At 25.8% G+C, this 16,198-nt stretch overlaps 2 protein-coding genes across 2 annotated transcripts in view; one reads left to right on the forward strand and one right to left on the reverse strand.

Moving 5' to 3' along the window:
- Positions 1–3,663, forward strand: part of LOC129983665 (periodic tryptophan protein 1 homolog) — a 22,109-nt gene extending 18,446 nt beyond the window's left edge. The window contains exons 10-15 of the mRNA XM_056093234.1: positions 453–514; positions 1,140–1,251; positions 1,442–1,532; positions 2,171–2,289; positions 2,539–2,650; positions 3,500–3,663. Coding sequence (XP_055949209.1) covers positions 453–514; positions 1,140–1,251; positions 1,442–1,532; positions 2,171–2,289; positions 2,539–2,650; positions 3,500–3,636 — 633 coding nt within the window. The 3' untranslated portion in view covers positions 3,637–3,663. The remainder of the gene's footprint in view (positions 1–452; positions 515–1,139; positions 1,252–1,441; positions 1,533–2,170; positions 2,290–2,538; positions 2,651–3,499) is intronic.
- LOC129983664 (2',5'-phosphodiesterase 12-like) lies at positions 3,620–16,153 on the reverse strand. Its single transcript, XM_056093233.1, has 7 exons — positions 15,167–16,153; positions 13,979–14,118; positions 13,107–13,269; positions 9,909–10,041; positions 5,731–5,886; positions 4,786–4,906; positions 3,620–3,921 (listed from the first exon to the last, which is right to left on the reverse strand). Exons 1-7 carry the CDS (start codon positions 15,997–15,999, stop codon positions 3,662–3,664), a joined length of 1,806 nt encoding a protein of 601 aa, XP_055949208.1. The 5' UTR covers positions 16,000–16,153; the 3' UTR covers positions 3,620–3,661.
- Positions 16,154–16,198: the final 45 nt, after the last annotated feature.

Below are 16,198 nucleotides of genomic sequence, written 5' to 3' on the forward strand. Positions count from 1 at the left end.
GATTTACTATCCTCTCGTGTTGTAATTGCCAATTCATACTATCTGAATCTGTAAAGTACTGCAGTCTCAAAACTCAATGTGTTATTAATAATATGAATGGATTTACTAGGCTATATAAACCATACATGAAGATAATATACAGTTAATATTTACAAATTTTTTAGAATTTACATAGCTTTAAATAAAAATTCAATTCTACCATCATTGAATTGGCTTCTTCTAAATGCACTATAGATGTCCATTGTATTACTTTCCTCATTGTTTTTTATTCTATGAACAGACTGTACTATATTGCCATGTGTAAAGTTAACTGAGGTCCAAAATTCATGTACAAAGAATTTTTTTTATATCATAACTTTTTTTCATATTGATCAGAAATAATCCTAGATTGATCATTTATAAGATTTGTGATTAAATTTGACAATCTAATAAAGGATATTTTTTTTGTTCAGGTTCAATCATTGCAGTGGCATCCCTTTGAAAGTCCATTCTTACTCTCTGGATGTACTGATGGGTATGATGTTGCAAATTATTATAATATGCTTCAAATGAAACAATTGTAAATATTTAATAAAAACATTTTTCTGTCATTGCATAAAATTTATGTTGATTTAAAAAATATTCGATTTTAAGAATAATTCAATTAAATTTTTTTTATTTATTGTAAAATTGCAAAGAGGTTCATTCCTTTATTGTTTTTGTTACTTTATTTTATAGTCTTTTTAATTGTATTATATATTCAGTTCAATATGACTTGCCTCTTCTTTACTAATTTTTGTATACTTAATGCAGTTTAATGGAACATTTTTATTTCTGAACATAAATGAAAATGTCTTAAAATATTAAAAGGTAAAAATCATTGTCATTAACAAAGTAAAATAATAGTAAAACTAACTTTATTTGTTTTTTAAGGTATATTTTATTTGAAATGGTTTTAATTATAATTATTTGACACATATTAATGCCTTTTGTTTTTATTAGACTGCTTAATGCTATTGAAATTTTCTTCATATTTAAATGAGAGCTTCTCCATTCTGTCGTAACAGTCATTTGTTGGAAATAAGCTTTATAATGTCCCGTATAATTCAATGTATATTAGATCTCAAATTTTATTTTTGTTCTTTCCATTTCCAAAACAGAATAATAAATGTATATGACTGTCGAAATCCTGATTCAGAATGCAAAAGGTGGTCAGTTGAATGTGAAATTGAGAGAGTTTTATGGAATTTGTTCGATTCTCTAAAATTTTTTGTAAGTATTTTTCTTTCACAATCAAAAACATGAATAAATAAATCTGTTCTCAAACAATATCAGTGTTACTTCACTAAGTAATATTGATGGTTTACGAAATTTGCAATATTATATTATGTAATATTTCATGTAAATAGCTAGAGATTCAGTTCTTTATATATAGCTTATTTATTAATATTTATTTTTCTAGTGTTCTACTGATACTGGCTTTGTACACAGCATTGATATGAGAAATACAGACATTGAACATAGCATTAAGGTGCACAATGAAGGTGTTACAGGTAAATAATAATGAGTTAATTATCTTTTTTTATCTCCATTTTCAAAAACCCTTAACATTTTAGATTAGAATTATTATTATTTGTCGCAAGGATTTTTAAAAAGCTACTTCAAATATATTTTGTTGACTTACCATTTCACCTTATTCTTTTCTAAAACTTTACAATCATAGTGAAAATTAAATAGAGTGATTTATGTTGAATCAAATAAAAGGTAAAAATCAGATAGAAAGATAAAATGCTGGCTGTAACTTTATAATTGACCAAAAGTAAAGGCCATTTTCTTTTATAATTTCGATTCTTTTAAGCAAAAGGCAAAGTTTGATAAATAAACAAAAGCACTTTTAGGGCACAATAATTGTTTTCAGAATAATCTTGAAGTATATTAATATTCCATTGAAGATTATGATTATAAAATATTCAGAATCAAATTTGTTGCAAAGCAAGTTGTTTTTTTAATTCAATTTGTTATTATTTATTCTATTAGCATATCATTTAACATGTACTTGTGGGTGAAGATGTTTGATTTATAATGATGTACTTGAAGCTTTTTAAATTACTATACTTTGTAAAAATCAATGAATGATTCATTTTATGTTGAATAAAAAGTTTTATACATTACATCTATTTTCCCCCTCAAGTTTTAGATATGAGTCAAGAACGTAACAATATTTTATTGACTGGAAGCATGGACAAGACTATAAAAATTTGGAATATTGAAAATGGATTTACTCTTTTAAAATCGCAAAAACTGAAAGTGGTAAGAATATTTGAATTTATTTAGTTTGATTTGGTCATTCTGAGCCAAACATTTTATTTAATGAAATAGATTTAATTAAAATTGTGAAATCATTTTTAGAATCTATTCTTAAACATTTTCATCTCGGCTTTATCCTTATAATAATCTGTCATTTATAATTTACAGTAGGTACAAAAACTGAAATTCAGAAGCAATATTTTTCTTCTCATTTAAAATACTATATTCTAATTGTCAAATATTATATTTCAGGGTTCAGTGTATACAGCTAGGTTTTCTCCAGATTCAGGTTTAACAGTTGCTATTGGTGGAAATAATGCTTCTCACAGTTTAAAAATTCTAGATGTAGCAGAAATGCTAAATGGTATGTTAAAATTACATCTTTTTATACTTTAATATAAGTAAAAATGTCATAAATTATATATAATGTTTTATTATTATGGATAACTTATTAGAATGAAATGCTTTAGTTTTTACTAAAATGTCGAATTTTTAATTTTTCCATTCTTATATTTACTTCAGCAAGTAGTATAATTTAGTAAAGCTTAAGTGATAATAATATATTTTCCAGAGCATTTCGATGTGTTATATTTGAAATAATATAGAATGCCCAAAAAAGAAATTTACTTATTTAGATGTAATAAACCACAAAATTATTTTAATTGATGCACAATTTCTTATATATTATATTAAGTGAGTGATATGCAATAATTAAATTATTTATACAGAAAGTTTTCTTGGGTAGAATTTTGCAGTGATATGGTTGCCTGCAGAACAAATATTAACCTGCTTTTCTTCATTTCATTCAAGTAGCATTTCTTAGTGAATACTATTAACCAGTGATTTAACTTATTGTGCATCAATTTAATCAACACCGAAAACAATGTCACCTAGGTTAAAAATTGCAAATTTTTTATAAGAAAATATGCATATAAGTAAATGTTAACAGGATAAAATTATTTATATTTTTCTTTCCTGTCATTCAAAAATATTTCATTTGTCAAATGGTATGAGAATATAGGCAACAAAATAAAATAGCAATGAAGAATTATAAAAATCATTTACTCTAATGAAGTTACGATCTATTCATTCTTTTAGGTAAAAGGGTTATTAACATATTATTGATAGTAAAATGCCTGGTTCTTTCTCAATTAAATATAATACATTTTAGTTTTTGTATAAATTAGCTGCTAATAATTTTTTGTTTTTGCAGGTGACAATTCTGAAACAAACAGTAAAACACCAAAATCTAGTGGTGCAACAAATGGACATGTTAATAATACTCCTCCAAAGAAGAAAATAAAGATAGCAAACAAATATGAATCAACAGATGTAAAAATGGAAGAATAAAATTTATTTATTTATTTAAAAAGTGTTATTTCCATCCTAAAGTACATACTAATGCTATATGATCAGAAGGGAATACTTTATTTGGTAACGCTTTATATTTTATAACCTGTTCATGATCTGGAAGTGGTACCACTTCCTTAACTTCTAAATGTGCTTTATTATAAAATATATAATCTAAACATCCGACAAATCCTTCTGTGTAATTTGTGTAGGTTGGAGTACCACAAGCACTGGCTATCGATAGTGAATGTTTGAGCTGTATACCTGGAACTATTTCTTCTGGATCTATAAGATAACGTAACTATTTAATACAAAGAATAATAAAAAATAATGTAATATTTTACAGTAGAAAATATGATATCAGGAACTCTTTGGGTTTTTTTTCTTTTTGATACATGTAATGCACTATTACATTCATATTTGAAGGCAAGAACCCATAGAATACATAAGATATTTACAGACTACATGAAAATTTCCTATTGAATTATAATAACGAAAGATGACTTAATTGTAATTCAATAAATAGATAAATCAGCAATCTTTTGTTCAAGAGCTGTACCGTAATTTTTCTTGAAGTATTGCATATGTATGTAACGAAATAAGTAATCTATAATTAAACTAATTTCACTAGACACAAATGATTATGTATTGTAGACAAAGACTGATAGAAATTTTATATATGATACTGTTAATTTCTTAATGTCTGATTGATGTCGGTATATATCTTTTAAAGACTAAATTAGCCGTAATGAGTTCACTAAGAGAAAATAAATTTTATAGTGTAAAAACAATTTTTTAAAATTTATTTTAGAATTAAACTACAAGGAAGTGCTAACATACCTAAAAGTTAGTATGTGTGCATACAAAATGAAAAAAAAAAAAATGTAAAGGATTTAATTTTTGACTTTGTTTCAGCTTTTAGATAAAACAATACTTTTTTAAAAAATGGAGGGGTTAATGGGATCAAACTAAACAGAAAGACAATTAACATTGCATTTCTGTGTTGTGTAATATTACTGATTTTATCTGTCAAAAAATTCTTTTCAAACAAACAAAAATTATTAGATAGGAATTTTTAAGGGACATTTTTATCTAGTAGACTTGCAATTTATTACACAAATATACGAAAAATAAAATTGCAACACTTACTGCTCTGCCAATCAATACAGTCTTCCTTCAAATAACCTTCAGTCATGAATTTATAGACTCCAAATTCAGGGCAGCTGTTAAAATCCCCACACAGTATCAAACTAGTAGTATACGAAGGATTCTATTAAAGAATGAAAAATTTTCAGATACTTTTTAGTTACATAATTTTATCTTTACTTACATTAAAGATAAATGTGAAATTGTGTACTAGCATTTGATTGTTTGACCTAGAGCTACAAAACTTAGCATATATATATATTGATAAGTGGAAATGTGAATCTTGTTTTTTTTTAAAAAAATTCACTAAGAATTTTGTCCAGATAGTTGCCAAAAGTAATAAAACTGTAAAAATTTTACATGCTTTTAAAATTCAAGAAATTATCTACTCAATGATACCAATTTTTTTAAGAATTGTGAAAAAATATTAAAACATATCACAAATGACAATAGAAAAACTTAAGAACACCTAAGTTATTAAATTTGCAGATGTTTTTATTTTTAAATCCAAATTGCCATTATTATTAATAAAAAAATTAATGAAGTAAAATACTGGAAGTAAATTGCTGTCTAACAGAAATCATTATCGACAAAACAAGCGATATATTTACATAATTTTGAAAAGCATGTTGAAAGATTTAAAATATGCTATTAACATAAAGAAAAATGCCAAATTTTACAATATTTTTGGTTAGAAATAGTAAAGAAAATAGAATTTAATTAATGATTTAAATGGAAGCTGACAGAAAATGCATAATAAAATAAATAGTATGAGTTACATATCTATTAAAATTTGAAGCTTAAAAAGCTATTAAAACCAAATTACAGAAAATATTTAATTGAAAATTTATGCAACTTCTTGTCAACCAGCTGATCATTAAAGGTGGCTAGTATACCGTATTTTAAAAACAACTTGCTATTTGTAGAATGACAAAATGTTATACGAACCTCTTTTTGATATTTTATCAATAGGTCCTCCAGATACATAATACAAGATGTTGCTTGCAGCAGTCTAATATTATCAGAATCGGGATGAAAGTACAAATGAGTGTTGCCAACTAAAATTCGTTTTTGAGGAACATCAATGCTTTCCAGCAGAACTACCTGAAAAGACAAATATCTAGATAATTTCAAAATTAAAGATTAATTAAAAACAAGATTTATGAATTTAATAATTTTCCTGAATGTTCTATAGTGAACAAGAAGATGGTAATATTTGTAAACATAGAATTGTATTAGTTTACTTCCCTTCATATCATCTGTTTCAATAAGTACCTTTTTGTGTTGTAAATGTGGCTCATATTTATAAAACTTTTTTTTTTTCTTTAACTCTTATTGTGGCAAGATTTCTTTTTTGAAGAAAAGCAAAAAAAAAAAAAAAAATGTATATAGGTAGCTTATTTTATATATATTTTTTTATAGTGGTAGTATATTTTTATAAAATTGTATGTATGGTATACTATACAAAATGAACATAAGGGTTAATTCAAAATTACAAAATCAGTAAGGCATCTTGTGTGATAATGAGCTCTGATCAGTCAGATCTATTACTGAGACTTGCACTTTTATGCATTGTAAAAACTCGATACTCTTGTTTCTTAGCTATGAATTGAATCGCACATAATTAAAACACAGAATGTTTAGCAGATGAACAGTTTTGGAGAATATTCTAACTAATATGATAAAAAAAATTCATTACTTTCAGATATCTGCTATTATTTTAAGTATTCAACTTGAAGTTTTCCCATTCATTCACCTTTTTAAAATATATGCTTTTAATCATATAACTGCTTTGCTATAATACATATATATATATTAATAATGATTACATTTTACTTGATGCATTCTCAGCTCTTTATCTTGTACCAAATACAATGAAAACTGTTTAAAGAAAATCTTGAAATATATAAATCCAATTAACAATGATTTATTTAGAATCCAAAATTTGATAACATGATATTCAGAATTAATGGAATTTGTTTCAATTAGAACAATTTTCTCGAAAACGTTTCCTGTATTAAAAAGTTAGGGGGACAAGATGAATTATTATAATAAAGGTAATAGTTTTAATTTCTATCTACTATAAAATGTTAATCTAAAATATAACAATGTATCCAAGTATTAGAAATGCATCTTACTCTTCTGTGATAAAAATTCAAGGAAAAACATATACATATGCACTCAAGAAGCATTATCACATAGGAGAACTTTAATTACCATTATATGCTGTTTAATTATTTAAAAGCAGGTAATTTATAAAAATATTTTTAATTTTCCTAATATTATTAATATATAATTTACTACTGAATCAATTTTGGCTTTATTTTTACCAAATTGATTATAATAATTATTGAACACAAAGCATTAAAATTAAATTGATTTGTAAATTGACACAAATATTTTAATGAAATTTGTGTTTTTGTAATATTTATTTGCACCTTCTTTATCAGCAATTACAAATGAGGATAAGCATACTCTAGAGGAAAGTTTCTGATTAATTGTATGTAATGAAGTTATCAAAATAAATTAGTTATTTGGTTTTGTAAGATAGAAAATATATTAATTTATTTTTTAATTTACGGTGTAAAACTTTTAACATTTAAATTGAGAGTGAAATGATATTAATGGTGAAAAATTTTATTTAAAATGTTTAATTACCCATTTGATTAAAACTTTGAGCAAAGTTTGTCTCAAAGGGGATGGAAGCTGCATGTATTCATTTAGCAGATTTCTGTAAATGGAAAATGTGTCTTAGTTCTTTCCCCAGACTCCTTTCACATGCATTTCAGATATGCATGTGAGATTTGGTGGCCAAATAACCAAATGTGATTGATGGCACAATGAAAGGGTGCAAGGGGATTCTGGGATTATATCTGACATTTCCTCTAAAGTTATTACAGTGACTACACATAGAGACTGCAGATTGATAGTGACAGTCTGACCAGATGCATATCTACCAGGTACTCGGCTATGACATTTTTAATGCATTCAAATCCCTGAATATGATAAATTCATACCCGAGATCCTTATATTTTATAAAATAATAAGTATATATATATTTTATATAAATAAATATTTACTCTAGATTCAAGATCTAAGAACTCTCAATGACTCCCTTGTTACCTCAACACACACACACACAGTCTATTTTCATAGTCAAAAGGCAACATATTTATTGTAGGAACTTATATATTGCAGGTTTGCATGAGAAGACATATAATAGCTTTGCACAGCACTTAATGGTGTGAGTAGAGAAAGCATCCTGATCTGAAGCAGCAAATATCATTAACTGCATGCTAGATCTTAATAATGAGAAAGGCTTTTTTGAGAATCTATCTGATTATTAATAATTTTAGATCTACCTTTTATTATTATTATTATTATTTTGTAAAGCAGCATTTTCCTTTCTTGTAACATGGTATTCACATAATCTATAGTAACAAAACAAAAATTCGTTTACTACCCCAACAGATTTTTTCCACTAAATTTATGAATTCAGCTAATTAAATTTAGAATCATATTTGAATTATCCAATTTAAAATAATGGGTCATTTCCAATTTTTAAATAAAATAGAAAGTACCAAAATCAATAGGTAATAGTAATGCAAGTTCACAATTTATGGAAAAAAACACAATTGGTAGTATTAAACTAAAATAATTCAATATGAGTTTCTGAATGTCTTAAAAACTATATAAATAGATACATAAATTTAATTATTTTTGTTTTAAGCACAGACTTATTACACAAAATATCGATTCATTCTAGCATTAGAAATGAAATGTTTGTCCAATATTAATTTCTTACCAGTATATTAAATTGATCATCCCATGGCATGGTAACATTTCATTTTTGTCTCTCTCCATTTAGAGCAGTTATTCAAAAACACTCCACACAGTTTCATTTCATACTCTTTGATGAATGCCCAGCCCTAAATATCTCCCTCTCATTTGCTTTAACCAAGAACCTATTCCATAGGTGTGATGAAAACTAAGATGAGTTGGAAATCCAATTTTTAACTCTCAGTCTACCAATTCTGACTGGTTTTCCCATTTATGATCAATTTTGACATGGAGAGGTCAATGAGAGAGAATTTGTTTAGTGGAATAATTGTAAATAAATGATTCTAGGATCTTATTGAGGATTATTTTATTTAGAATAATTCTCTTTAGGAGTACTATAAAATAAGTAAATCATGAGTTCAGTGACATGTTTGCCATTTTCCTGATGGACACAGCAATGGTACGAGTTGAGTTAGCCCATTCTCAGGGGCAGATCAAGCATGTTAGAGGCCCCAAAGTTCTAAAAAAGGCCCTCTAAAAGAATCACTTATATGAACTTATAAATTCCAATTTCTCAGATGCAGTTTTAAAATAATTTCACATATTTTAATTCTTAATAAATATTTCTAAACAGTAGATAAATTAATGAAATTTATATCTGTAATTCACATATATCAATATTCATATTTCCATGGTATAAAAGTAAGACTTTTCCCGAACAAAATTTCTTGGATTATAATTGTCAAACAAATAAATGTTATATTCAATGAGTTATTAAGATAAAAATAATTAATTCTAGATACCAAGATATGATAAAGTAATAACGATAAAAACAAAAACTGCAAGATTTAAATCTTTATATAAATATATTTGATGTAAGTTTTCCTTGCTCTTCTTCTTAATGTAACATAATTTATTATAAATCATTTCATTTCTTTTTTTTTTTTTTTTTTTGATCATTTAAACACTTTAGGGGCATGAGATTATGTACAGAAGTGTTTAGAAAAGGAATGGATTGTATTACATCCACTGATTGTTAAAATCTCAACAATCACTGGATTCTTGGTGGTTCTGTCTTCAAGATGATGATTTAGAATAATTTGGATGGCAAACAGAATGGGGATAATATTATAACATGCTATTTACTTGGCTTAACATTAGTCACCATATCTATCCTCATTATCATTATGTCAATTCTGATGGATAGATATCAGGACCTACATAGATTGTATTTACACTAAACATAAAATATAATTTAGTTTTGGATTCCAGCCCAGTTTCTCTGAAACCTTTTTTTATTATTAATATTTTTGTTAATAATAAACAATTATATGTGCAGTACATACCTGAATTGCAGTAGTTCTATTCATAAATCTTTCCTTTAACTTTTCATTTTCAATTAGTTTATCATGTATAGGCTTCAAAATGGGTTCATTAACAACAGCATCACTCAAAATTTTTGCTTGAAATTCAACAACTCTGAAAAAGGTTTTTTTTTTTTTTTTTAAATTTAGTCCTATTTTTTCAAAAATTAAATTTTGAAAATCAATAAAGGATTTTAAAAAATCAGTTGTCTCATTGAAATTGAAAAATAGAACCAACACTGCCACATACACAAAATTAACAAAATGCACAAGTACAAATGATTCCCCATTGAAACAGTTGCCCTTTTTTCAAAAGACACTCTCATTTTAGTTTGTGTTATATAGACTAGCAAGTATATAAATCACAATAATGATAATAGTTGAATTTCAATGTAAGGAATATATAAACAGAGTGGGTAATAAATTTTTAAGCAAATGGTATGGGTGAATGATTATTCATAAATTTATAAATTGATTTTTAAATCTTTTTCATTGAACTTAAAGTAATTTGATATTCCAATTAGAAATTACTAAATAAGTAGTGATTACTTCAATAAATAAGAAGTATTTTTTTGTTTCCATGAAGGAGAATTGCTTATAGCCATGGTTGCAAGAAGCTTAAATAAAAATAATTCTTTAAGACAGGTTTTACTTTTTCATTTTATATGCACGCATTTCATAGTGAGACAAACTATACATGTTTCAGTCTTAATAAATAGTATGCCTTAAAGTGATTTAAGACTCAAATCAATGCAAGTAAATAAAAATAAAAATGTAAATATTAATTATAATGCAATACTCAAAATGTACGTTAATAAAACAATTGAAACCTTATAAATCATTGTAAAAAGAGTGAAGTGAATTACTATTACTTTGGCTCCAGCTCAACTAATTACATTTCTATGTCATTAATTAAATAGCAGACTATATTCAATTCTTGATTTTTTTTAAAAAAATTTATAGTTTAATAGGAACAAATATTAGGAAAAGATTGGGACAAAAATATGCTAATAGATGCCCATTTTCATAATCGACATAAGATCACCTATATACAACACCTCAAGAGCAGCATTCTTTAAAGGTCAACTGGTATGAGTATCTTATTAGAACAAAGAGAATTTCTTTTTGCTACCGCATGCAAAAAGATGATGAATGGCACTACAAGTGAGACTAATATAATGAAAAAGATAACTGCACTTGAGTTTTTATGCAAATATATTTAATATATAAAATAATTATTTCAATCAATTATTTTATTACATAATTGATTATATGAAATATAATCAAGGTTGAGCTTAAGCTATTTGCTTGCAATGCTTTAATTCAAATCAGAAGGAATCAAGTATTTCGGCTAGAAAACCTAAATTGATTTCATTTTGAGATTTTCACCTTCATAAATACAGAAAAAAAAATTTAGCCCTGAAAAGGGTTGTTTTTGTATAATGAATACTTTATAAAGACAGGTTTAACAGGTAAATGAATCTACCCAAGAACATTGTTAAAATGCAGAGCTGATGTCACTGATTAACAATAAGCTTGTGATTATGTAAATAATCAATGCATTGATATCTTCTAGAATTCTCTAAAACAACTAACAGATATTAAAAAATAATAATACTGTCACAGGCCAAAATATAAACTAAATATTGAGCTATCTTATAAAATATGAATTTTCACAGTATTTCTTTTAAACAAACTGCATATACTCTTGGCTTGAAGAAATCCTAGTAAAACTTACAGATGATCTGGTCCTAGATAACCCAACATAAAAATGCCCATATGTGAAAACAAATCTGCTTAGCATAAACACAATTTATCAAAAGTTGGACCATCATATTAATTTATGGTCATCAAGAATGCCAAGAATACAGAGAATTATTTCCTTTCTAACTTAAAAGGCATGTTACTATCATTTCTGCCTCAATAACAATGATATCAGTACAGTATTGGCTTTTCTGGAATCAAATATATAAAGTTAATCATGGCCAGCATCTGACTTGGTTTTGCCATAAAAAGATGAAATTCAATTGACAATGAATTTTGAAGCAATAAGGTCTGATTCCACTTTAAATACTTCTTCTCCATAGATGCAAAAGTTAATGCAACTTTGGATTTGTAAATATACAGCAGATAATTATGGTTTTCAGGGGAATTGGAGCATGAACATACCTTGCCACTATGACAGCATTTTTTATACTAATTGGAAGTATTTACTTCATTTTTCTCAAAAATAGGCAACATAAAACTTACAAATTTCTGTCATTGTTCTAATAAAATACTCCTCAACATCAATGTCCTGATCATCCATATTATATATAAGTATGCTGGACATGTTGATACAATATACTCCTTTTTCTTGAATGCCTTTTAAAACTTTACTTAACTGATACAATTGCCTGTTTAATTCATGTTCTCTTTTGTTTTGATAATATTTTGCAGCACAGCTAGATTAATATTTAAATAATAAAGGTAAACACTTGAAATAATTCTTAAACCAAAATGTAAAAACAACTGAAAAAATAAATTCATGGATGTCTTTAAAAACTGAAATTCATTCAAATGATCAAAGAGATCTCCAAATGTATTTACTATAAAAAAAAGCAACTTTTATGAGTACAGCAGCTTTTAAAGTACAACAGCTGAACATTGCTTTTTTTTTTTGGAACCACATAAGATTACTTATAAGATTAAGATAATTCATAGAAAAATATTTTAATATGATTGATCAACATTTTCAAAAACTTCAGATCAAGGGGGGGAAAACAAAACAACAACAAAAAAAACAAGTGTTGTTGTTTGTAACAAACAAAATTCTTAGTTTTTTTAATAAATTTTTTTGACTAAAAATTATTTTTATATAATAAATTTAATTTTTTTAAATTTTTTGAAGTTTCCTGTGTTTTTTATTTTTACTAAATTGTAAAGATAATTAGAAAATAATCAGGTGCAAATGTGTAAATGATCAGTAAAACTTTGTTTCCCAAAGTCACCTCTGCATCATAATTTGATAATACGGATAATTTGTTTTAAAAATAGTGTTACATAATCAATGAAATCCTTTTTAAGGCCTGTTTTGAAAAAGATGCTGTCATTTTTCTTGATTATCATGGAATTGCAACATAATAATATAAAGGGCAAAGATAAAAATGCAATTGTTTATTTAGAAAAAAAATTTCTTACTTAAATTTTGAAGTTCTGTAGAATAATGAGAGACCTTCAACAACTTGTCCCCCTTTCTCACTATAAATACCTTCTAAACCAGTTGATGTTAACACAGGAACTAAATCGCCATAAAACACTTTACGATCTACTTCTTGCAAACATATCATGTCAGCATTATACCCTAAAAAAATAAAAAGCAATAAAACAAATTTCATAAATATTGATAATAAATATTCCAAAAACTTGTCATAAATAATATCTATATGTATTCCATTGTAATTGTTTTAGTTTCACTCATTTTTCAAATTGAAGGAAATTTTCAATAAAAAAAGAAGCAACTTTGTTGATTTAAGTTTTACTATTATTCAATAAAACTTTGTATAAAATTATATATAAAAAAAATCACATTTCAATTACACATTATTACAAATTTTTCTTAAATGAATTTAACTAAGCTAATATAACCATCAATATATAAATTAATTATTTATTGGGGAAAATATTTCCACTTATTTACAAAAGCTCTATATAAATAAAAATAAAAGCATGTTGTGTATAACCAAAACTAAAAGAGGTTCCAAGAATATTAGAAGATTAACTCTTTCAGGAACACAAACCTTTTGGCCCCTGTGAAAACAGCATTATAAATAAATAAAAACGGTATTATAAATGAAGGACAGAAAAAAAATTGAATTAGGAATGTCATCTATATTTCTTGTTAGATCTTAAAAATGCATTTTTTCACTAATAATTCATCAAAAGACTAACAACTATTTAAAAAAAAAAAAAAAAAAAGAGGCCTTTAAAAAAATTAATGAGAAATCCCTGCTCTTAAAAGAGGTAACAATAAAAAGCATATAATATAGCAAAAATATTTGGTTTCAATTTACCCATTATTTCTTTTAAATACAATTGTTTTCTATAATCAAGCATCAAATATTCGGCTGGACAGTATGGGAATAATGAAGTACGTGCAGTTTCAGAATCAGCATAGAGATCAGCAAGGATATTGTATGAAACACAACGTAAACTGAAAATTAAAAACTGCAATTACAAATTATTTCATTTCATAATTTTTCATTTTCTATAATAAAATAAACCAAGTTTTTCTAAAATCATAAAAACAACCTAATAACCAGTAAAAATATTCAATATCTTTAATTTATTTCAGTATCTACAATGTTTTTAAGACAATAAAAATTCTTCAAATGCAGATCATTTTTAATAAAAGAACATGACAGTTCAGTTTATTGGTATTACAATTTTTAAGCCATTATTATTTAAGAACATATTTTTATATAAATGAAATAATTTATTTAAGTGCTTTTTAAAATGAAATAATATGTGTTATATATATTGAAATTTTAAAATCAAGCAATTGAAATGATATAGTAATAAATAATAAATTTAATGATGGCACAAATGATAAAAGTATAATTTTAAACTAAGCAAAAATGGACATTTTATTGAATTTATCAACTTATTTAGATAATGAAACAGATTATAAGCAACAATTTTTAAATTAATAATTCGCAATTAATTTAAAACAGATTACATAAGAATTAGTTAGGGTATATATTAACTAAAGTGCTTTAATATTTATATGCCAACTATAAATATAAATTATTGTTTTAATAATTGATTAAGAAAACAATCTCAAGAAAATATGACACGGCAGGTGAAAGTTTTAACTTTTTATTTTTTTTTACATTCTACATTAGAGATTTAGAATGGATTTTGAATCTCAAGTTCCTTCAACTTAAAAAAAAAAAAAAAAAAGGTTTACTGGCTTCACTTACTAAATAGTGCCAATTTAAAATAAATTATAAAAAACATAAGAATTATTTCCAGCAATTTTCAATGACCTCCTATCAATAAAACAAACAACAAGTCAACCATGAACAGTAGGTAAACAAATAAAATATGTTAACCAAAACCAGCACAGTGAAATTTATTAGACAAATATGAGCAATAAGATTTACTATCTAATTCTCCTAGAGTATTCAAATGGGAGAATGTTAATTCTGCTATTAAGATAATTTTAAAAAAAATTAACAAATCAAAAATAAATACTTTACATTCCAGGTTCTGTTAAGTTTTTAGTAAATTCATGTCGTTGCTCAAAGGGACACTTTTCAGGGCCAGCTTGAATTGGATTAGTTGACACAGCTATTTCTTCTAAACCAATTTTCTCTCCGCTTTTTGGTACACAAGAAACTCTCAATTTACAGCCTACATCAGACTCACTTGTGATATAAAAGTAATTTTTTGATAATATTAACCAATTTTCATTTTTTATATTCAGAATTTTATTCATATCTAAAGACGGTTTTTCTGCCTTTGTAATGGATCTGTACCATGTGAAATCACATTGTTCTTTAGAGCAATACTCCAATTCAACTTTTGGATAAACCGGAAAGCCAGACATAATACTTTTGGGAAGGCTAAGATGTAACACAGAAGGTGGATTTTCTGCAATTTTATAAACATGATCATTAATTTTCAATTGTGCGTTTTCGGTCCAAGCATCCATATTTCTCAATTCATTGTCAATTACTTTTCCGTCTTTCAAAAGAGATAAATTCAAAGAAAACTGACAATCATTCTCGTCTACAATTTCAGAAATTTTCTTTTTCTTTTTTTTATTTAATTTATTATTAACAGCTTCAAGAATTTTAAGCTTCATCCGACTTATGGTTACTTCAAGTTTTTCCTCTTTAGAGCGCAAAAATGTAAACGTTCTTTCTGGTAGATCTGGAAGGGCTAAACTGAAATATATTTTCATTTTGCTTTCATCTTCAATATGTTTAACAAATACTTTAGCACACTGAGACATCGCACGAGAAGATTGGACTACCTTGTATGAGAAAATTAATCTACAAAAACTATAAGAAGGAAAGAAATACTTCATATCTAAAACATCTTGGTACGAAAATAAATATAAAGCAGTTTGTTAATTTTAAGTTCTTATCGAGTGATATAAGTAAATCGAAAATAGAAACTCGAAACCGTCTAACAGAACTTAACCGTCGGTATTTACACGAGCACAACGATGATGGGTGTTCGGTGACGATTGTAAATAAAAATTAAGTTCAAGTTAAAGTTGTTTT

This window comes from Argiope bruennichi, chromosome 9 (genome assembly GCF_947563725.1).
Source record: "Argiope bruennichi chromosome 9, qqArgBrue1.1, whole genome shotgun sequence".
NCBI lineage: Eukaryota > Metazoa > Arthropoda > Arachnida > Araneae > Araneidae > Argiope > Argiope bruennichi.

Bases quoted from the DNA above. Each gene is read 5' to 3' on its own strand.
- LOC129983664 (XM_056093233.1), bottom strand. From the start codon at position 15,999: ATGAAGTATTTCTTTCCTTCTTATAGTTTTTGTAGATTAATTTTCTCA. The intron at 10,042-13,106 runs GTAAGAAATTTT...AACCTTTTTCAG, and splicing joins TACAGAACTTCAAAATTTAA to AGTTGTTGAATTTCAAGCAA. The intron at 5,887-9,908 runs GTATGTACTGCA...TTGTCTTTTCAG, and splicing joins ATAGAACTACTGCAATTCAG to GTAGTTCTGCTGGAAAGCAT.